We start from the raw sequence: 23600 nt of genomic DNA on the forward strand, positions 1-23600 counted from the left end.
CCATGAGAGTTTGCACAGACAAGGAATTTGCTTTGGCAGGAAGGTGCATACAATAAACATATAGGGACCTAAAATTTAAATATGTGGACTATCTATACTAAGGGTACATGAACTAGCAGTACTAAGTGGGATTAGAATATAATTAAATATACAATAAAATAAAATATAAGTTGCCGTAAATTACAATATAAAAATACAAAAATACAAATATTACAAAAAATACAAATGTACAAGATACAATTTTGTAATGCAGTGCAAAAAGCAGTGTGTTTTAAGCAGGAAGACATCATCATTTGCAGCAGTAGTTTTACAGATTTAGCAGGTGACAAATGATCCGGAACAATTTGTCACTTCAGAAGTGCAGCTGAGGGGCGCCCCGGAGCTCACCGGAGTAGGGCGCGCGCCAAGCTGAAGCCTCAGTGCGGTGTCCTCTGTTCGAATCCGGCCCTGACCCTGTACTGCTCGTCATCCCCTCTCTCTCATTTCCTGTCCTCTCCTCACTGTCTCTGTCTGAAATTAATCATAAAGGCAAAAATATATTAAAAGAGATATGACTAAAATTATTTATATATGCTCTGTTTGTTCAAAGTTTGGTTTGAGTCACATATTCATTCTGATCAGATCAGGAGTTTGTACGTAGCTTTGGAGAAAATATGTCTGCTAACAAAATACATATTATTACGCTTAACATTTGAGAGTCTGTGACTTTATTGAAAGTATTTACATTGCGTTTTTCTTTTCTTTTTTTACTACAAATATATTTTCAGTAGTCAATACAGGAAATGTCCCTAGCAGTGAGGCATGCCACTCAAAAGGGAACTGCCCCCACTTCACAGAGGACAGAAGACTGCAGACAAGAGAGCTAACATCACCAGAATAACATCTGGCTTTGGATAAAAAATAGACCCACAGAACATCATGTCTGGTGAGTACAACTAATAAAGATCTGTAACCAGGGTGATATAGAGCTTTATGTGCAATGCATTATCAACTGTCACCAGGGGTGACAGTATCCAGGGTGATATAAAGCTTCATGTACAATGCATTAGCAACTGTCACCAGGGGTGACTGTATCAAGGGGGACATGGAGCTTATACACAATGCTATACATACATATATATATATATACATATATATATATATGTATACCACTTACGCTGCTCATTCTTATTCTTATATATATTTTATTTAATATTTAAATTGTTGTATTCTTAGATTGTTTAGTTCTTAAACATAGTTAAACTTTTGTACTTTTACTTAATTTAATATTCGTATATGTTTAGTGTTTTGCACCTCCCTGCCACAGTAAATTCTGTGTTTGTATAAAATACATGGCGAATAAACCGAATTCTGATTCTGATATAACTGTAGCCAGGCAATGTTCATAAGCTCTCATGTTAAACTACAAAATTATTGGTACGACAGTATTAGAGTATTTGGTTTAAGTGATTCCATCAATGTATGAAATGCAATATTTCAAACATTTTCACTATAACTGTCCCGTAATATTATTCTAACCCTGCAGAATAATTTGTCAGAGATGCATGTAGCGAGGCTGTGTTAACTGCCTCTAACTGTGCATTGTTTGTTCATGATCCATCTGTAGATGTGTAGGTGTCAGTTGAGATGCAGCGCGAGAAAAGCAGATGGTTGCTGTGTAAGCAGATAATAACGACTGTGGGTGTGATGTCTTCACAGGCGAGCCTGAATACTCAGGCTATTACTACGAGGAAGAGGACCTCCATGCACCGTGCAACAACTCCAGCGTGCAGGCGTTCGGCCGCGTGTTCCTGCCCGTCCTCTACAGCCTAGTGTTCCTCCTGGGCGCCGTGGGCAACAGCGTGGTGGTTTGTGTGCTGCTGAAGCACTACAACCAGATCAACATGACGGACATCTGCCTGTTCAACCTGGCCCTGGCCGACCTACTCTTCATCCTGTCCTTGCCGTTTATGGCCCACTACGCCGCCGCATCCGATTGGTCCTTTGGGGACTTCATGTGTCGCTTGGTCACTGGATGCCACAACATCGGTTTCTACGGCAGCATCTTCTTCATGGTGGCCATGAGTGTTGACCGCTATGTGGTCATACTTCACACTCACTCTGTGGCCAGGCACCGATCTGTCCGGGTGGGGGCAGTCCTCTCTGTGCTGGTGTGGTTGGCCAGCCTGTGCGCCTCTCTCCCCACCCTCACCTTCACACGGGTGGAGGAAGGGCGGTGTGGACAGGAGTTTCCCGCCGGGACCATGTGGCGCCAGTTTAGCTACCTGGAGATGAACATCCTGGGTCTCTTCCTCCCTCTCCTGATCATGGGGGTCTGCTATTCTAGAATCATCCCCACCTTGGCCAACATCAAAACCGTCAAGAAGCACAAAGCCATCAAACTGATCTTCATCATAATCGTTGCGTTCTTCTGTTTCTGGACCCCGTACAACATGGCGATCTTCCTGCGCTATCTGCAAACCATAGCGGTTGTTTCGGCTGACTGTGACGTTTCCAATAGCATCGACCTGGCTTTGCAGTGGACAGAGACCATCGCTTTCTCTCACTGCTGTTTGAATCCCATCATCTACGCTTTCGCAGGACAGAAGTTCAGGAGTTGTGTTCAGAAGCAGCTGAGGGCGTGGTTGCCGGGGGTTTTCCCGCCATCTGCGACGAGCGAGCTGTCAGACCTAAGGAGCTCAGTGTTGTCCAAGTCGTCTGACATGATGTCTACCATCGTGGCATGAGCTGGAAAGAAGACGAAAAGAAATAGATACTAATAATTGTTTGCTTTTAAATACTGTGGAAACAAAACATTGTATACACAAAAATGTTTAGAGCGACTGATGATATTTTCAGGATTCGGGCCTAACAGTTTGCAGTAAATTGCTGAGTCGGGTTATTAATTAGTTTATTGTTATTTGTGTTTGTTTGGAAGTTCTTACTCTGTGTTTGGTGTTCTGTAGTGTGAAACTTGCTTTTTAGCAAGCCAACCACAATGTTTCAGGATGTAGCAAATAGCCTACAAACAGAACTGTGAGTGTGTTAATACTTACTCACTGAGGCAGCTGAATTGCATAGGAGGTCACAAGACCTAATCATACATGTAGAGTGCTGTATATTTACACTTTTGTTTATGCTATGGTCTTTTTCAGATTTCAAATGGTAACTAGAGAGGGTAAAATTTCTGGGGAAATTGTAGGGTGTGCTTGCTTGCGTCGGTTGTACAGGGATTTTAATGCCATTTTTACAACTGATATTCCTGTATATTTTATATAAAAATGCATAGGGCCTACTTATTATGTATAAATATTACATAAATTTAAAAGCATCTTTTTTTTGCTGCTCATTTACAACTCAAAATACGAGTGAAGTGTAGAATGAAATATGATGTCTTCTCATTTCCCCTGCAAGAGGCAGCCTCATAGCTGAATCAAAACAAATACATTTGGCAGACCGGTGTAAAAATGGACCTAATCTCTATGACTTAAACATTATTCGCAATCGGTTGTCTAATACTCCCAGTTCACAAGGGCAGATTAGACTATTTATAAACAACTGTGTAGAAATGTAATGGTTTGGGTCCGGTGTTGTGCGCCCCCTAGAGGAGAGCCAATCATTCACATTGTAAGTCACTACATATTCGATAATGTGTGTGTATGTATACGCAGTGCATTCTGTGATAGCTGACACATTTTACATTCATGTTTACCAGTTCAACGAACGAGGATATATTCAATAAGTAGACGCTTTGATCCAAATCTCTTGATCTGCAGTCAGATCCTCTAACCACTTAGCTGGGTTCCTTGATTACATTTTAGTATTTACATTCATGTTCAAATGTGAACAGGGAAGTTATGACTCATAACTTGATTTATGTTTATGACACATGATTATAAACACTGTGGTGTGTTTGAGTTCTTGCTCAAACGTCTAGAGGGAAATAATCAGTTAGGTGCATAAATGGACCCATCCCAAAGTCATAAACACGACCTGACGTCACTGGCAATGCCCATTGGAAACTTTTTGTCAAATACGTTAAAATATCACTGTGATGGATCACCATGCCTGAAATATCATTGTGCTGTATCAAAAAACATTTAGCCAATATTCTAATGCTCAAAGTTTCCAGTTCCCCACTCATTCCCTTCAGCTGCAGGCACATGCAGGCTATTACAGGAAACCGCATTCACACCTCACACTCTGCAAGAGCACACTTTACCAGAATACACAGGAACCCAGAAATATGTGTACACGGGTGAAGTAGTCTTTAGTTTAGCCCTTCTCTTCAAATACATCACTTCTACTGTGAGCAGAGAAACAACTGAATAAGGTGTGAGTCACATTTATTCACTTCTTTTAGTGTGGTGTGTGTGGTGGGTGTTTGCCAGTGTATGTGGTATGTGTTTGTGACTGTGTGTGGTATGTGTTTGTAACTGTGTGTGAGGTATGTGTTTGTAACTGTGTGTGAGGTATGTGTTTGTAACTGTGTGTGGTATGTGTTTGTAACTGTGTGTGTGGTATGTGTTTGTAATTGTGTGTGTGGTATGTGTTTGTAACTGTGTGTGTGTGTGGTATTTATTTGTGACTGTGTGTGTGTGTGGTTTGTGTTCTTGACTGTGTGTGTGTGTGTGGTTGTGAACCACGGACATGGGGTCCTGCAGGTGTAACTTCAGGAGTTAGGGCTAGGGTTAGAATATGTGGTGAAAGTGACAGCACAGGGAGGGTACAGCAGAGAAACATGTTAGAGTTTGGTCACAAACACAAGCCACAGCTCCTGGTTACACATGTGAGCAGATCAATCTGCTGAAGTTATTTATATCTACACACTGAAAACACTATTCAGTAGCTGAAAAGCACTTTAAAGAAATTAAAAAAACAAATGTCTCCTAAACTGAATATAATGCCTAAATCTTGTCAGTAGTATGTGGAAAACATACAGTAGCTGTATTGAGTCAGTGTGAACTGTTTAAGGCTGGTATTTAGGCAGTGAGCTACTACAGTAAACATTTTTGGGGACTGAATACTATCACATTAAAACAGTAAAAGTTCCTGGGAAACCTTTCACTTAGTTGGGATAACAGTGCAAATGAACTGACAACGTTATTCAGGAGCTGAAAACATTTGAATGCCAAAAAACTCCAAAACAGAATCTAAAGCCCAAATCTTATCAGTAGTATGTGACATTGGACAGGATACAATATGCATGCATTGAGTCAGTGAGACCTGTTGAAACAATCATAGTTGCTGCGAACTCTTTCACCCAGTTAGGACATGGATAACAGTGTATAAAATAACTTATCTACCCCTCCTAGGATGCGGAGGGGTAAGAAGAGTATTGCCAGATGCTAAGCAGTCCTTCTAATGCGATTTAAGGGAATTTTCAAACCATTTCCTGGAAGACGTCTGAACTCTGAGCCTATTGTTTAGGGAGTTTTGAATGTCACTTTTTGTCTCGGTTTTAGTCATCATAAGACATCAAGTACACTTCATAAGGGCAGGGAATGTGCATGTTGTTCTTTTTGCTTATCAGAGAGCTGTGATCGATCCAGGTTGGGATTTATCGGCCCTTCAAGGGAGATTCATGAAAATATCTATCATTCTCTCTCTCTCTCTCTCTCTCTCTCTCTCTCTCTCTCTCTCTCTCTCTCTCTCTCTCTCTCTCTCTCTCTCTCTCTCTCTCTCTCTCTCTCTCTCTCTCTCTCTCTCTCTCTCTCTCTCTCTCTCTCTCTCTCTCTCTCTCTCTCTCTCTCTCTCTCTCTCTCTCTCTCTCTCTCTCTCTCTCTCTCTCTCTCTCTCTCTCTCTCTCTCTCTCTCTCTCTCTCTCTCTCTCTCTCTCTCTCTCTCTCTCTCTCTCTCTCTCTCTCTCTCTCTCTCTCTCTCTCTCTCTCTCTCTCTCTCTCTCTCTCTCTCTCTCTCTCTCTCTCTATCATGCACAAAGAGACGAATGGCTTCAGAACTGGGTCACAATATTCATGTTATGAAACTGAAATGAATGCCTCAGCTTTACACTTGTATGCTATCTTTCACCACAACCTTGACGTGTTTTAACCGTTTAAATGCGATCTTTCTCCTCACCAGCAAGATGTTCACCACCGAGGACTATGACTACTCCGCCACCCACATGCCCTGTGACACCAATCCCGGCCTGGTGCAGGGTTCCTACCACATGCTCCTCTATCTGTTGTTCTTTCTGGGACTGACGGGGAACGTCACCGTTCTCTGGGTTCTCATCCGCTACATCAAACTCAAGTCCATGACGGACGTGTGTCTGCTGAACCTGGCTCTGTCAGACCTGGTTGTTGTCCTCACGCTGCCTCTCTGGGCCTCCCTGCAGCAGCAGTATTCTGGGGACGGGCTGTGCAAGGTGATGTCCGGTGCGTACCAGCTGGGCCTCTACAGCGGCACCTTTTTTGTGACTCTGATGAGCGTGGATCGCTACCTGGCAATCGTCCACGCTGTGGCAGCCATGAGAGCGAGGACCCTGCGCTACGGGACCGTGGCGAGCGTTGTCATCTGGGCTCTGTCTCTGGCCGCGGCGCTGCCGCAGGCCGTCTTCGCACAACTCGAAGACGAGGACGGCGCCTTCAGTTGTCAGACGCACTACCCAGAAAACGTGGCGACGTCGTGGAAAATGTACCACAACTTTACCGAAAACGTAGTGAGCCTGTTCATTTGCCTGCCTGTTATAGTGTACTGCTACGTTTGCATTCTGGTTGTGTTACTGAGGTTACGTAACTCCAAAAAGGACAGGGCCATGAAGCTCATTCTCGGGATAGTTTGTATGTTTGTAATCTGTTGGGTGCCGTACAACGTCGCGGTGTTTCTGCTCACACTGCAGATGTTCAACATAGGTAGCAGCTGTGAAATGTCAGTGCGGGTGAATGCGGCTTTACAGGTGACACAGATCATCGCTCTGACCCACTGCTGTGTCAATCCAGTAATCCATGCGTTTGTCGGAGAAAAATTTAGAAATTGCCTCCGTCTCGTGTTATCTAAAAATCTTTTCTGTAAGCGCTTGGTCCGACACACCGCCACTCTGAGCCGAGGGTCGGAAAATGAGACTTCAAACACGCCTGTATGATGGAGCTGTTCAGATGAAGTTTTGGACTGTACTTTAGGGAAGGAGGGAAAATGTGCTTATGTTATGTTAGCCTACATAACATTCTGTGGAGTAAAATTGTGGGTCAGCAATAACCTTTTTCTTCAAAGGTTCTTCAGATTGTATGCTTGAGTAACCAATGTAGGCTAGGCAAACAACACAGCTCAAAGTGAACACAAGGTGTAATACAGTCACAAACACATGAAGACATTTGCATCAACACATTTTCAAACTCAAATAGGTACAACAGATGCCATGCGTTTTTTTGATCTTTTACAAATCATGAACCTAAACTGACATTTACATAAACGCTTTTTACATTGCAAATAAATAAAGTCCCAGGCTACTCAGGCCTACCCGAGTATTCTCTTGTTTGTAACTGTCAAGGATGTCCTGCATTGCTTTCTCTCTGAAATTATACACGCAGGCCTATACTGTTCTTGGTAAAAACACATCGTTCCTAATTCTGTCCTCCAAAATACTGTTAAAACTTCCGATCCTTAATTTTCGACTGTAGGGCCTACTTTAATTTTCGACTGTAGGGCCTACTTTATGTGCCCTGTTTGGACGGCGATAAAAGCGCCTGCCAGAAAACATTTGTAATGAGAGAAACCCTTCACCCAAACACCCTCTGCAGATTACCTCCGATTTAAGCACAGGTTTCTCTGGGGCCGATTTGCACTGACGTTGGAAGCTATAGTCCAGAGCTCACTGATAATTAATTGATAAATCAATCAAACAATCAAACTGTATTTATAAGTCAGACATCAAATACATCTCCAAGTGCTGAACATACAAAAGAAGGAAAGAACATGAGTTGAAGCAAAACATTGAATGCGATGCTGGTTCAGGGTTAAACAACCTTTACCACAGGTTAGCCTGAACCATCTCTCATCCTGGGGCCATATACACTGTAGTGTGAATGCGGTCAGACAGGAAATGATTGAGTGGTTGGCTTGGCAGGCCACCTAGATAAGTGAAGATCCGGAAACACAGTGTTATCTGTCTGCTACAGTTTGCCAAAGGTGAAGAATATTTATATTCCATGATGATAACCACTCAATATAATCAATTCAGGACAAATCCAATGACAAACCTTTCACTTGTAATCTCTAACAAAAGCACCAGACAAGTCCCCGAATCTGAAACCTTTCTTGGTGTGTCAACATTTCTGTTGCAGCCACTGGCTGGAATACCTGACATAACTCTCTGAAACAGGATAAATGTGTCACCCTGTTTGCCATTAAAGGTTCAATCAAGAATGTAGTCACAGACACAGACACATATTTTCACACCTACTGAACTATTTCCTGTCCACATGTTCTTTTTGAGATGTTTCACTTTGTTTGTCTCCCCTAATGCTTTGCTGTGGGTATGTCATGTGTTTGGTGTGTCCTAGTCTCCTATATACTGCCTCTTTCTCATCTTCCTCTCAAGTTGCCAGGCTGCCTTTGTAAATAATAAAGTGTCCTTAATGACTGGTTCAATAAAGGTTAAATAAAGAAATACATATTTTTGGAGTGATTGAAGTGTTTTCACTGACGTTGGCTATTATCTTACAATGTTCCATTGTTTTGTCCATGTCACATTATTTTTTGGAACATTTCCTGCTTCGGGAGTTCAACATCCCCCTCCAGCTCCTTAAGTCTAATTTTTAGGATACTTACATTCTAGATAGAGTTTTAAAAAGTAACATTTCAAACCCCCTTTTATTATTATAATGATAATATTTTATTAGAAATAGAGGTCTGAGTTTCTTTAATTTACTTCTTAAATCCTCTAATCACCCACGTTGAACCTTATTTTCTTTTATTCATTAAATAACCATTAATGTGATGTACACGTGTTTTAACCCATTCAAGCTTGTCTGTGATTTACACATGGTTTATTCACAAAAGGCAAAGATGGAGATATCTGTGAGGTAGGAAGCTCATAGACCGCTCTGCAGAAATCCCTCGTCTGTGGTTAGTATAATGCAATGTACTTCTGCTTCCATTCTAAGAAAATGTTAGATTTCACACCTGATAAGGCAGCATAATAAGCACACCATCTTTCACAGTTTCCTGCATGCAAATGACAACGACCAGGTACACTGAACACGCTGTTCTCACTGTGTCAAACAGCTGGCATATGTTACGTTACTAAACTCTGTCATGTATAATAATGTATGGATGAAAACGTATGAAGGGAAAGGGAGATCTCTATCATTGAGGTATTTGGGTTTCTATTGTGTTGATGGATTGTGCTTAAGCAGAGCTCCACTGAAATAAGATCTGTGTTTCAAAGGGACCCTAAATCTCTTGATTTAAATTGTTGTTGTTGTTAATAGAATCATTAATAGAATCATTAGAATCATTGGTTTCACATACATTTCACATACATTAGTGTTTGCTCTGTGGAATGTATGAACATTTTCCAACCCTGGGCTAGTTACAAATCTTCCAACTCTGGGGTAGTTATAAACCTGGCAAGCCTGCATGGGGTAGTTATAAACCTGGCAAGCCTGCATGGGGTAGTTATAAACCTGGCAACCCTGCATGGGGTAGTTATAAACCTGGCAACCCTGGGGGAGTTATAAACCTGACAACCCTGCATGGGGTAGTTATAAACCAGGCTACCCTAGGGGAGTTATAAACCTGGCAACCCTGCATGGGGGAGTTATAAACCTGGCAACCCTGCATGGGGGAGTTATAAACCTGGCAACCCCGGGGCAGTTGTAAACCGTGGGCTGCCTTTGAGAAAACTGAGGGAGGACATTAGTTAGGAAACAGGAAACAGACTTCACCTTTCTGAAAAAAAAAGCTGTTAATCGTCTTGGGAGAACTCACACCTGCTCGTCCGTGAGATCATAGAAAGTTTCTCCTTATCCTCCTTGAGATCTCCCACATCTTGCAGAGGTGTTATTTGAGCACAAGGTGTTAGTGTGACATGAGAACAACAACAACAGGACCTAACGTCAGGGTGTGTCAACGGTTACGTTCGGAAATTCAAAACTACCCATTTGTTATGTTCCATATGTTTAATGGCAAAATAAGTGAGGACAGAAATAAATATATACATCATGTAATCTGTAAACACAATTCCTTTTTCTGTACAAATTAATATACATGCAAAAGTCATAGTAAAACATTCAAAATGACGTATACAAAATGAAGATGTGCCACCCAGGTTGGCCAAGTCAGTTTCTTAGCTGTACAGCTTTTCACATGAATAAATAACAAACAGAGGCCTCATGGAGCTGTACGAGCTCACAGCCACTCAGAGCTTAGCTTCTCTGACATGACAACAGCAACGTGCTCATTTAGCAGAAGCTCTCATTCAAAGCCACAAACAGAGGGGGATTTGAACCTCTTATTCTGCTGTTAAATGCTCTAACCACTGAGCTACAGACACTCATGGACATTTGAACAGCACCCTCTCTCACAGTCTCTCTCTCTGCTGTGGCCAACACCCTTAGAGAAGGTGGAGTGAGGTGTGTGTTGCATCTTACTCAGAGTTATTGAAATGTTTATATTATTATTATTATTATTATTATTGTTACTATTATAGTTCTGGAGAAGCTTTCTCCCAAACCAAACACGTGTAAGTCTTACATTAGCTCAGGAAGCAAATCATATCAACACATACGAAATACAGAACCTAAAGCTGAACCAACTTGCACAGCAAATCACTACATTGTGCACAACGTGGTTTTTTAAAAGTTCATTAGATAATTCAGTTACAGGCACCAGACGACTAACAATAGTAATAAATAATGCCACAACGAACAAATGCAAACAGCCATGTCTAAGTTCAGTGTGGTTGTCATAACTTAACATGATCCAATCATAACACGTTTCAAGAGGGGGAAAATCATGATTAACTTTGGTATAGTTACAGGAAAATCGAACAATGACAAACATAAGTGCCTTTACAAATACCATTCTTACATTATTTTCAGAAACCCGTGTTGAGGTTTCAATATATTAATACTGAACTTAATACAGGAAAAAGTAACACAATACAGACATCTATTGCAGTATCAGGAACATGCCTTGTTAGAATCCTGCTACAACACAAGCCGTAATAAATAGTTGCATAAACATTAAAGCTGCAACATTGCACATGAGAAATTTGTGAAAAGTATGAGTGAATGGATAATAACATTTAGTAATGAGTGCTGCCATAAAACTAGAGTAAAGGGGAGCTACTTCCCCTGAAGTAGCTCCCCTTAACCTCTCATTCCTAACCATGAACCTGAACCCTAACCTCTCAACCCTAACCATGAACCTGAACCCTAACCTCTCAACCCTAACCCTAACCATGAACCTGAACCCTAACCTCTCAATCCTAACCATAAACCTGAACCCTAACCTCTCAACCCTAACCCCAAACATGAACCGTAACCCTAACCTGATTCCCAAACTCTTAACCTAAACCCTACACCTAACCTTAACCTGACCCTTTAACCTCTTAACCTGAACCATAACAATGAACCTTAACCCTATCCTCAATTTCTAAACCTGAACCCAAAGTCTTCCCCAAACCTAACCCGAACCCTCACCTGAACCTTAACCACCATGAAAGTGTTCTCTCACTGGTCAACCTAACCACTCAGCTGAAGCAGCAACTGTGAGTCTTCAAATGAGAATGAAGGCAGGAACACTTTATTTACAAAGTAAGGCTGATGCATTAGAAATCTGAAGACATATTTGACTTATAATAGCTGTTGAAGCTTTTATTGTTTGTCATAAGTTGTACAAGTGTCACTAAAATAGTTTGTCTTTCAAATGATGCTAGGCCCACACAAGAACCAAGGCCAAGAATTTCAACAATTTATCTGAAACATGATTTTGGTCTCCAACCGGTAAATGTGAGGTTATTCCAAAGTTAATCTACATCATCTGTACTGTTCAGGTGTCAACTTGTTTTGATCATTTCCGAACCTCTGTTCTTGACAAGATATGAATAAAGTTCTCTGTTACTTTACTATACATTATCTGTACAAAAAGTAATCTCTCATTACAAAAAGACATTTCTCTTGTGTTCAACCGAAAACACACGTTTCTTCTTAAAGAAACTATCCGAACAAGAGGCTCCTTCACCACAGGCTCCTCACAGTGCTCTGTTCTCCCTGCTAGTCAAGTCTCTAAGAAGCCTCAAACTGTTTGTTTGCAAGTCAGGATAAAACCATGACTCTGCAAGTTGGTAGGGGGGGGGGGGGTTAGAGGGATTGTGGGATAGGGGAGGCAGGGAGGGAGGGGGGATCAGCAGGCAGCAGCAGGATCCTTGGTGGCGAGTTGGGGGACGATGAGATCATTAACGTGGTGGTCTTATGGCCGGTCACACAGCGTTGAGGAGTCGGCTGTGCAGGAAGGCCTTGATGCTGGCCACGGGGCGGACGTCGTTCAGGTGCCTCCTCCGCTCCATGAAGGACACCAGGCGAGACGTGTCCAGGTGGCCGGGGGGGCGGGGCGCGGCGTGCGGCTGCAGCCAGGGCTCCTGCAGGCAGGCGTCCGCCGAGGGCCTCCGTCCCGCCTCCGCCTGCAGCAGCAGGCACACGAAGTCCCGCGCCGCCCGGCTCACACCGGAGAAGTAGTCCGGAGGGAAGCTGAAGTCCAGACGGCAGATGTTGACGCAGGTCTCCTCCACGCTGTCGTCCAGGAAGGGGGAGGCACCGCTCAGCAGCACGTAGGTCAACACGCCCAGGCTCCAGAGGTCAGAGGTCAGAGAGGCCGGCAGGCCCAGGACCAGCTCAGGAGAGGAGAACTCGGGACTGCCCAAGAGAGGGTGGACGTGCTGGGAGGAGTCCAGCTGGACCGCATCGCCGAAGTCTGTCAGCTTGACCACGGGAAGAACGGAGGTGTTTTCTACCACGATGTTCTCTGGCTGTGGAGGGGGTTCCACACACGCAACACTGGTCAAACTAAAATACTCACCCACAGACATACAGTGAATTAATATGTTTGGGGGGGGCTGTTAGGGTTGCCACACCTACATCAACCCTTTTCCCTCGTAAATGATTTTCCTCATTAGGACTGGTAAACGTGGATGTTGTGTGAGGGTTAGTGAGGGAGGCTGGGCTACCTTCAGGTCCAGGTGGGCTACCCTGCAGCTGTGCAGGTAGCGCAGGGCCTCCAGGATGTCTCTCAGGTACAGAGCCACCCGCTCCTCCGTCAGGCTGCCCCAGCTCACGATGTGGTCCAGCAGGCGGCCCTGGCCAGCCCTGCACACACAGCACATGCCAACAATGATCAACCCAACACTGGTCAACCCAGAACACCAACACTGGTCAACCCAGCACACCAACACTGGTCAACCCAGCACACCAACACTGGTCAACCCAGAACACCAACACTGGTCAACCCAGCACACCAAACACTGGTCAACCCAGAACACCAACACTGGTCAACCCAGAACACCAACACTGGTCAACCCAGAACACAAACACTGTTCAACCCAGCACACCAACACTGGTCAACCCAGCACACCAAACACTGTTCAACCCAGCACACCAACACTGGTCAACCCAGCACACCAACACTGGTCAACCCAGAACACCAACACTGGTCAACCCAGCACACCAACACTGGTCAACCCAGAACACCAACACTGGTCAACCCAGCACACCAACACTGGTCAACCCAGAACACCAACACTGGTCAACCCAGAACACAAACACTGTTCAACCCAGCACACCAACACTGGTCAACCCAGCACACCAAACACTGTTCAACCCAGCACACCAACACTGGTCAACCCAGCACACCAAACACTGGTCAACCCAGAACACCAACACTGGTCAACCCAGCACACCAACACTGGTCAACCCAGCACACCAACACTGGTCAACCCAGAACACCAACACTGGTCAACCCAGCACACCAAACACTGGTCAACCCAGAACACCAACACTGGTCAACCCAGCACACCAACACTGGTCAACCCAGAACACCAACACTGGTCAACCCAGCACACCAAACACTGGTCAACCCAGCACACCAACACTGGTCAACCCAGAACACCAACACTGGTCAACCCAGCACACCAACACTGGTCAACCCAGAACACAAACACTGGTCAACCCAGAACACCAAACACTGGTCAACCCAGCACACCAAACACTGGTCAACCCAGAACACCAACACTGGTCAACCCAGAACACCAACACTGGTCAACCCAGAACACAAACACTGTTCAACCCAGCACACCAACACTGGTCAACCCAGCACACCAAACACTGTTCAACCCAGCACACCAACACTGGTCAACCCAGCACACCAAACACTGGTCAACCCAGCACACCAACACTGGTCAACCCAGAACACCAACACTGGTCAACCCAGCACACAAACACTGTTCAACCCAGAACACCAACACTGGTCAACCCAGCACACCAAACACTGCTCAACCCAGCACACCAACACTGGTCAACCCAGCGCACCAAACACTGTTTAACCCAACGCCCCCAACCCACATCCCCAACACCAGTCATTCCCATCCTGGTTTCAACCCCCTCACTCCTCCCCCGCTTCGTCTAAAAATGATCTGCTAAACAGACCCCCCCCAGCCAAGCAGGCGCGTACGTACATCTCCAGGATGAGGACGTAGCTGGTGGGGGTCTCGTAGGTGTCCAGCAGCCTGGCCAGGTGGGGGTGCTCCAGGTCCCGCAGCAGCAGCACCTCCCGCTGCACCTGCTCCCGCCGCAGCAGGCGCTTGTTCACGTGCTTAGCTGCTACGCTGCCCCGGCTGCCACACTGGTCACAGCGCCGGGTCACCGAGAACCTGCCCCTGCAGAGTCAGGGTCAGGGGAACACTACTGACCACTGTACCTCCGCATAGAAATATACATACTAGAAAATAACTAAACTCCTCCCAAAAAGTTCGGAAACGTTATTTCGGTCGATTATTCCTCCCCCTTCAATAATAATAATGTATTTGATATCGTTGGAAAGCCTGATTAGTCACCTTTACAACAAGGTATAACTTGTAAGGATCGTGCATTCGTGGAATGAGCAACACAGCTATCCGTGTGGGTAGCGGCCCAATTTTTTTCGCCAAAATACCCTGCAATATTCTTCTGTTGGTATTCACTCTCGTTTCCAACGATATAAAATACAATTCAAATTGGTATTATTGAAGGGGAGGAATAATAGACCGAAATAACGTTTCCAAACTTTTTTTGAGGCGTTTATAAAGTAGTAGTGATTGGCAGGTGGAGAGTATAAACACAATGAATGTAACATAGCCATGTTAAATTCCTTGTGTTTATACAATAAATGTAAAGTGACTAATGTCATAATCACACCTGGGAACTAAAATTTTCAATATACTATAAAAAGTAAAAACATTTGTTTTACCTGCCCAGTTCCGTGGTCTCAGTGTAGAACAACTCAAAGTTGTTCTTCCAAAGAATGTCACTCCCAATGTTGTTGACATCTACAAAGAAGCGTTCTGTTAACAAATATTTGGTATAGAGATGTACGTAGATGCATTTGATTTAACTTAGTGTGCATGGCCATGTGTACAGGCACATTTAAAGTATGTTAGTGTGAAACTCAGAGACTGGTTAGTGGAGCAGAACTACTTTCAGAGACTGCTCTGCTGGTTAGCGGACCAGAACTTCCTCTCACCTGACACTCGGAGACTGGTTAGCGGACCAGAACTTCCTCTCACCTGACACTCGGAGACTGGTTAGTGGACCAGAACTTCCTCTCACCTGACACTCGGAGACTGGTTAGTGGACCAGAACTTCCTCTCACCTGACACTCGGAGACTGGCGGAGGAGGACGTGGTTCCCGCTGCACTGCTGGCGACGCAGGTGTACACCCCCCCGTCCTCCACACACACCTCTAGGATCTCCAAGGTGGCCTCACCGGTGTCACTGTTAGGGGCCGGGAGGTCAGAGGTCACGAGAAAATACCCCAAAACACTGAAGCATTTAGGGCAGGTCTCCCCATTACTACATGAGAGACTAATTGATTACTAACTGATTATTAAATGAAGTTACTTGATTAAGATGATTGCTGTTCAGTAAGTACTTTGAGGAAGTCAAGAACATAATTCCGCATACCAATACTCTGATTAGCGCTGTTGTGAATGTACAGTACATGAGCTATTCCTGCCTTTAGAAGCAGTGTTCTGAAGGCAGGACTGCCAGTGACTGCGCCTGCTGCTCACCTGTGTCCCAGGCAGAAGCGTCCGTTGCTGGCCAGCGGCGCATGGTCAGGGCCTCTCCAGGACACAGAGGCTCGGGTGAGGCCACACACCTTCCCCCTGAGAGTGACTCTCTCTCCGCACGCACACACCACATCACTCAGAGGCAAGAGGAACTCTGGAGGCACTGCTGGAGGGAGAGAGGCAGAGGTGAGGCAGAGATGAGGCAGAATGGAGACTGCTGAAGGGATAGAGGCAGAGATGAGAGAGTGGAGTCTGCATGGAGGGGCAGAGAATGAGGCAGAATAGAGGCAGAGCTGAAGGAGAGAGACACAGAGATGAGGCAGAGTAGAGGGACTGCTGGAAAAAAAGACAGATGAGGCAGAGCTGAGAGCAGAGCCGAGGCAGAATTATGGAGGCACTGAGTCAGAACTAAACTAGAGCAGAGTCCACATAGCAGGGTCAGAACTAAGATGAACAAGGCAAAGTTTGGTAAAAGCATGTTTGCAATATAGTATTGGGCATTTTACAATCTCCGTTAATCTTTCCTAATCCAACCAGCACTGCCAACGTTTTAAATTCAATCCATGCAATGACACAGATATGCCAACTTACCATCATACATGTAGTTGGGATTCAGAAGCTAAAAGGGAATAAAAGAGCATAACATAAAATAAATATGAGTAGCTGAATATTGCCCAAATACTACAACCTGCTATCACTAGAATTAATGTATGGTTCAACTAATGTAGTTTCAAAGGCTCAAGTGGAAAACGTTGGGCTCGCCAGTCTACCTTGACAGACACTTTAGTAGCCAGACTGTTGTGAGATCTACGGTAGCCGTTCTCCTTTGCGGTGTCCTTGTCTCTCTTCTCTGTCTTCCTCCTCAGGCGGAGGGCCGTGTGCCACGACGACCATTTTCTGACCAGCACGAAAACAGCCGGAGTGAGAAGAGGCACCTTCTGATACCGTAACACCACAGTCCTCCCCAGTACAGACCACCCAATGTAACACCACAGTCCTCCCCAGTACAGACCACCCGGTGTAACACCACAGTCCTCCCCAGTACAGACCACCCGGTGTAACACCACAGTCCTCCCCAGTACAGACCACCCAATGTAACACCACAGTCCTCCCCAGTACAGACCACCCAATGTAACACCACAGTCCTCCCCAGTACAGACCACCCAATGTAACACCACAGTCCTCCCCAGTACAGACCACCCGGTGTAACACCACAGTCCTCCCCAGTACAGACCACCCAATGTAACACCACAGTCCTCCCCAGTACAGACCACCCGGTGTAACACCACAGTCCTCCCCAGTACAGACCACCCGGTGTAACACCACAGTCCTCCCCAGTACAGACCACCCGGTAACTGTGAAGCGGTGGACAACATTCATGTTTGTTGGGTTTGTGGGCTCTTACTTGACGGTGCCTTCGGGGTGATCGGGGGAGGCGGGGGAGGTGTGTCCAAGCACGTGGCCGGGGATCCAGCCCTCGGCCGCCGGGCCCTGCACGGTGGCGGCGCGGAACACCAGGAACATGTTCTGCTGGTTGCTGGCCAGCATCTGGACCACCTCCCCCTGGAGCACGCTGATCTCATCCTCCTTCAACGCGGCGTAGTCCTGGGTCACCAGCATGGTGGACACACTGCTGCTGCTGCTGCTTTCACTCTGGGGGGGGGAGGGGAGGGAGAGGACGGAGGGAGGGAGGGAGGGAGGGGAGGGGAGGGGGAGGAGGGGAGGGAGCGAGGGGGGGAAGAGGAGAGAAAAGAAGGGGGAAGGAGAGGAGAAAAGGAAGAGAGGAGAAGGGAAGAGACAGAAAGAGAGGTGAGGAAAGGAGGGGGAAGGAAAAGGAAAGGTAAGGGGGGAAGAGAGGAGTACAGATGAAGAGAAGGTGGAAGGCGAGGAGATAGATGAAGGAAGAGGATAATACACACAGTTAATCAGAAGTGTATATAGTTTGCTGTGCTTTTATTTTCGTTTACCATAAATAGAACTCGCAAGTCTATTGATTACACTAACAAGTTGGCACGCATGAATGCGTGCACGGTGTCATAGAAAAAGGGTTTGTTACCAAGGCCCCAAAATCTAGAGGAAGACAGATTTGGATAGAAGACAGAAGGATATTTTTGCACAATAGGTATATGTTTATGTCCTATTTAGCAAGCTCATGACACGTGGAGTGCAGGTTGCAGGAAGGTGGCATGGTTAGTGTCTGGACAGAGAAGGCTCTTCTGAGAAAGGACTGAGAGGAGGAGGCATTTGCATTACAGCAGGTTTCTGGGGGTTTAGGTGTAGCTCAGTGTTTAAAGCATTCGACTACACATCAAGAGGTTGCAGGTTCAAATCCTCCCTGAATATTGCTTTGGATGAAAGCGTCTGATAAAAGCTTAATCTACAAATGATTCTTTCTTACTACAGACATGGTGTCCAGCAGAAAGATACTCCAGGCACGTGGCCTTGCTGACAGGGTCAAACTGCAGAGAAACTAGTGCAAACCCACAAACCCACAAAAAAAAATTAAACAGGATGAACAAATGCCTAACCAAAGCAAACAGGAAATGACATATTTCTATACTTCCTCTTTGAGGTCCTCTTCAAAACATTGATGATGAAGCAAATGTCACTTCAGAATATTTTCTTGTACGGCGGAGAATTAGAAAAACCATTTGATGGAAACATAACAAAATTCATTCGCAGAAAATGTTAGTAAGAAAGAGTTTAACAGTAAACTCACAGTGAGCAGAGTAGAAGGGCAGAGAGTCAACATACACAGACAAACTTAGATTTAGTTTGTCAGGGGTTTTGGTAGTCCTGTAGCGGTACAGACCCAGGGTGTGTGCTAGAGCTGCGGTTAACCAGGCGGCGTGCTAGTTCAGGTGTTAGCCAGGGCATGTGCTAGCGCTGAGGTTAGCCAGGGCATGTGCTAGCGCTGGGGTTAGCCAGGGCATGTGCTAGCGCTGGAGTTAGCCAGGGCATGTGCTAGTGCTGGGGTTAGCCAGGGCATGTGCTAGCGCTGGAGTTAGCCAGGGCATGTGCTAGTGCTGGAGTTAGTCGCTGCACAAGGCCGAACTGAAGCCTGGGCCTCAGGTAGGGCGCTTACCCCGTTGCTCTGGATGGAGTGTATGGACTGCTCACTGGTAGACGAGCAGGTACTCATGCGGTCTATGTCCTTGCTGTGTGCAGACTGGCGGCGATGGTGGCTGTAACCATGGCTCCCCCATCCCAGGGAGTCCCCACCATCACTGGGCCAAGAGAAGGAACCAGGCCTGCTGGCTGGGGAGGCCGGGCCTGAGGCCCAGTAAGAGGGGCCTTTCTGGGTTGGGCTACTTGCAATGGGACTGTCCTTCCCAAGACCTCCAGGGGACACGAGGGATGGAAAGGGAGAGACAGTCCCCACCCTGGGGTTGGTGTTCAGCGGGGCCACAGGCATCTGTGGGAGGGGGTTTACAGGGGGGTCTTTGTGCCCCTGTTTGGGGCTGCCATCTGCACCAGACACCATGCCATTGCAGGGAGGGCCATCCAGGACCCTCATCATGGGGGCCGCGGGATCTGGGTCCCCCCGACTGGCCTCAGGGGGGTGGGGGCTATCAGGAGGGGGCTGCAGGCGGGGGGGCCACGTACCTGCTGTCCTGTCGGGCCCCTCGGGGCCCAGGGGATGGTGGTGGTGGACGGGTTGGGGCAGGCGGGAGGAGGGCTGGGGGATGCGGGAGGCTCGGGAGCGGGGGCCGCACAGGGACGACCCCCCGGCCAGGACGGAGCCGGAGCAGATGCCGCCGCTAGGGGAAGCTCCTGCCCCGCCACCGCCCACATTGTTCCTCTGGTACTCAATAGGGGATGTCAGAGCTGGGGAGAGGAATGGAGAGAAAGAGGGGAGAGAGAGATGGGTGGGAGAGAGAAAGAGGGGGGGAGAGAGAGAGGGGGAGAAAGATGGGTGGTAGAGAGAGAGGGGAGAGAGAGATGGGTGGGAGAGAGAAAGAGGGGGGGAGAGAGAGAGGGGGAGAAAGATGGGTGGGAGAGAGAGAGGGGGAGAGAGATGGGTGTGAGAGAGAAAGAGGGGAGGAGAGAGAGGGGGGGAGAGATGGGTGGGAGAGAGAGAGGGGGAGAGAGATGGGTGGGAGAGAGAAAGAGGGGAGGAGAGAGAGGGGGGGAGAGATGGGTGGGCGAGAGAGAGAGTGGAGGAGAGGGGGAGGAGATGGGGGGGAGAGAGAGAAAGAGAGAAAGAGAGGGGGGAGAGAGAGGGGAAAGAGTGAAGAAAAGAGAAAGAGAGGGAGGGGTGAGGAAGAGAGATGGAGAGAGAGATAGTGAAGAAGACATAAAGAGAAGTAGAGATGAATTGAATCAACAGACAATATTGGTCTAATGTGGAGAACGTGGACAGCGTGAACTTGGTTACCGTTGAGGAAGTTGCGTTGGTTCTCCAGGATCTGGCTGATGTGGTGGATCCACACCTGGCTGACGGCAGAGCTGGGGGACTGCAGAACGAAGTTCTCCAGCGCACCACTAGAGGAGCGCGACGTCAACGTGAACTTAGACGTGTCGTCTTGGCTCTCCTCCAGACCCAGCCAGCTCACCTGGACAGACAGACACAGACAGGAAGACACAGACAGGCAGACACAGACAGACAGACAGGCAGACACAGGCAGACAGACAGACAGACAGACAGGCAGACACAGACAGACAGGCAGACACAGACAGGCAGACACAGACAGACAGGCAGACACAGACAGGCAGACACAGACAGGCAGACACAGACAGACAGGCAGACACAGACAGGCAGACACAGACAGACACAGACAGACAGGCAGACACAGACAGGCAGACAGACAGACAGGCAGACACAGACAGGCAGACACAGACAGACAGGCAGACACAGACAGGCAGACAGACACAGACAGACAGACAGACACAGACAGGCAGACACACACAGACAGACAGGCAGACACAGACAGGCAGACAGACAGGCAGTCACAGACAGTCAGACACAGACAGGCAGACAGGCAGACAGACAGACAGAGAGTGGAGAGGAGGTCTTGTAAGTTTAGGACAACTTTACATTATTATCAGTGTTGACATCTTCTGCTTCAGAGGTTTGTCTGGTTGTTAGTTTGGCCAGCTGACCACAGTGTGGTCACAGTATGTAGGCTAACAGTGTGGGGTATTACATCACTACCGTGGACAACAGCTAGTCACCTTGATGCTGTTCTTGAAGAGATAGCCGGGGGTGGAGTAGCCCTTCTTCTTGTCCAGCGGCTCGCTGAAGATGACTATCTGCTCAAAGAGAAAGACCCTCCTCTCCTTCATCCTGGAAAGAAGTCCACTGTCCTGGTCGGACACCATGAAGGTGTCCTGAAGAAGGAGACGGCCCTGGGCTACAATCTTCCCCTGGACAGGAAGAAGAGGAGCAGACTGATTCATATAAACACTCCTGGAACATACTGTTGTATGACCGATCAGAACACAGATGGTACAAAGCGAGTATGTCTTGCCCTGCCCACCCTCCACGGACAGGGCAATACAGAACCGTGAAAAACTGTATACACAACATTGTGAACAAGGCTTGATTAAGGAAGACGCTGACATCTGCTGGAAGTTCAGAGACCAGCAGACACTTTAAATATCTGCGCTTGACAAGATTCTTCAGGCAGAAACATTCGTGTGAATATGGTATCGGGTATTGATTTCACCAAAAGGTGCTTTCGATATGATCTTGAATCAGGAAACAGCACCACATCACTTCATTTTAAAACATTGTTGGGCCTCACCTCAAAGCCTTGCAGTCGACCCACATTCATCATGTCGTTGCATCTTTTTGGCACGACACACATCACCTCCACTGCTTTCTGAGAGCATAGAGGGGAACACTGACACACTGGAACTGACACACTGGAATACTGACACACTGGAATACTGACACACTGGAACACTGACACACTGGAACACTGACACACTGGAACTGACACACTGGAATACTGACACACTGGAATACTGACACACTGGAACACTGACACACTGGAACACTGACACACTGGAACACTGACACACTGGAATACTGACACACTGGAACTGACACACTGGAATACTGACACACTGGAATACTGACACACTGGAATACTGACACACTGGAACACTGACACACTGGAATACTGACACACTGGACTACTGACACACTGGAATACTGACACACTGGAACTGACACACTGGAACACTGACACACTGAAACACTGACAAGCTGGAACACTGACAAGCTGGAACACTGACAAGCTGGAACACTGACACACTGAAACACTGACAAGCTGGAACACTGACAAGCTGGAACACTGACACACTGGAACACTGACACACTGGAACACTGATAAGCTGGAACACTGACACACTGGAACACTGACAAGCTGGAACACTGACACACTGGAACACTGACAAGCTGGAACACTGACACACTGGAACACTGACACACTGGAACACTGATAAGCTGGAACACTGACACACTGGAACACTGACAAGCTGGAACACTGACACACTGGAACACTGACAAGCTGGAACACTGACACACTGGAACACTGACACACTGGAACACTGACACACTGGAACACTGATAAGCTGGAACACTGACACACTGGAACACTGACAAGCTGGAACACTGACACACTGGAACACTGACAAGCTGGAACACTGACACACTGGAACACTGACACACTGGAACACTGACACACTGGAACACTGACACATTGGAACTGAAGCAGGCCTTCAGACACAGAGGGCCTCATTTACTAACATTGCGACCGCAGCTTAATCTATGCCTTTGCCCAACCGCAAATAGTGCACGGTGTATTTCCGCATTTTGCGTGGTATTTATCAAACCAGATCCTCGTCAGGCAAATCAGCGCTTTACTCCGCCCTTTAGTGTTAATTAGTGCGCCGTTAAAAGATGGGAGAAATCGCCTGCATGTTACTGCCACCATGGGTGATTCAAGGAAAAGGAAAAGAAGATTCAGCGAACAGGAGATAGAAATATAGGTTCACGAAGTTACAGCTAACATAAACATGTTACAAGGAAGAAATACACCTCTCCTCCCATCTCTTTGCGGCACACGCCCACTTTCCCTTATACCCTCCCAGCAGCGGTAATCTGTGTTTTTACTCAAGTGCGCTGCCTTTGTAAATACGGTTTTATGTCTTTACTCGCTATTGTACGCCTAAAATGGGCGCAATCCTGTTAGTAAATGAGGCCCAGAGTGAGGACCACCAACCACATGTAATCATCCTTACAATTGACAATTCTTTATGCTTTTATCCAACATACAAGTAGTGTTTACAGTATTACTGCAGATAACCAAGGATGAGACGAGCACAGTGCTCACAGTATTACAGAGACAGG

The 23600-nt window shown here is 46.6% G+C and overlaps 3 protein-coding genes across 3 annotated transcripts in view; 2 read left to right on the top strand and 1 right to left on the bottom strand.

The window, feature by feature from the left end:
* The first annotated feature begins 855 nt into the window (after window positions 1-855).
* On the top strand, window positions 856-3078 carry LOC136944730 (C-C chemokine receptor type 4-like). Its single transcript, XM_067238612.1, has 2 exons — window positions 856-925; window positions 1699-3078. The coding sequence occupies exons 1-2, from the start codon at window positions 919-921 to the stop codon at window positions 2724-2726; spliced, it is 1035 nt and encodes a 344-aa protein (XP_067094713.1). The 5' UTR covers window positions 856-918; the 3' UTR covers window positions 2727-3078.
* A 2867-nt stretch (window positions 3079-5945) lies between these two features.
* si:cabz01093077.1 (C-C chemokine receptor type 1) lies at window positions 5946-7895 on the top strand. Its single transcript, XM_067238508.1, has one exon. It carries the CDS (start codon window positions 5975-5977, stop codon window positions 7061-7063), a length of 1089 nt encoding a protein of 362 aa, XP_067094609.1. The 5' UTR covers window positions 5946-5974; the 3' UTR covers window positions 7064-7895.
* Window positions 7896-10104: 2209 nt separating this feature from the next.
* Window positions 10105-23600, bottom strand: part of triob (trio Rho guanine nucleotide exchange factor b) — an 81673-nt gene continuing 68177 nt past the window's right edge. The window contains exons 45-57 of the mRNA XM_067238884.1: window positions 21988-22065; window positions 21416-21607; window positions 20619-20796; window positions 19326-20068; window positions 17646-17893; window positions 17011-17137; window positions 16832-16859; window positions 16241-16403; window positions 15823-15944; window positions 15421-15499; window positions 14651-14851; window positions 13148-13286; window positions 10105-12949 (exon numbers count right to left, since the gene is read on the bottom strand). Coding sequence (XP_067094985.1) covers window positions 12404-12949; window positions 13148-13286; window positions 14651-14851; window positions 15421-15499; window positions 15823-15944; window positions 16241-16403; window positions 16832-16859; window positions 17011-17137; window positions 17646-17893; window positions 19326-20068; window positions 20619-20796; window positions 21416-21607; window positions 21988-22065 — 2844 coding nt within the window. The 3' untranslated portion in view covers window positions 10105-12403. The remainder of the gene's footprint in view (window positions 12950-13147; window positions 13287-14650; window positions 14852-15420; window positions 15500-15822; window positions 15945-16240; window positions 16404-16831; window positions 16860-17010; window positions 17138-17645; window positions 17894-19325; window positions 20069-20618; window positions 20797-21415; window positions 21608-21987; window positions 22066-23600) is intronic.

This window comes from Osmerus mordax, chromosome 6 (assembly GCF_038355195.1).
Source record: "Osmerus mordax isolate fOsmMor3 chromosome 6, fOsmMor3.pri, whole genome shotgun sequence".
Classification (NCBI taxonomy): domain Eukaryota; kingdom Metazoa; phylum Chordata; class Actinopteri; order Osmeriformes; family Osmeridae; genus Osmerus; species Osmerus mordax.

What these genes read in the sequence shown, in the direction of transcription:
- si:cabz01093077.1 (XM_067238508.1), top strand. Translation starts at nt 5,975, where the DNA reads ATGCCTCAGCTTTACACTTGTATGCTATCTTTCACCACAACCTTGACG.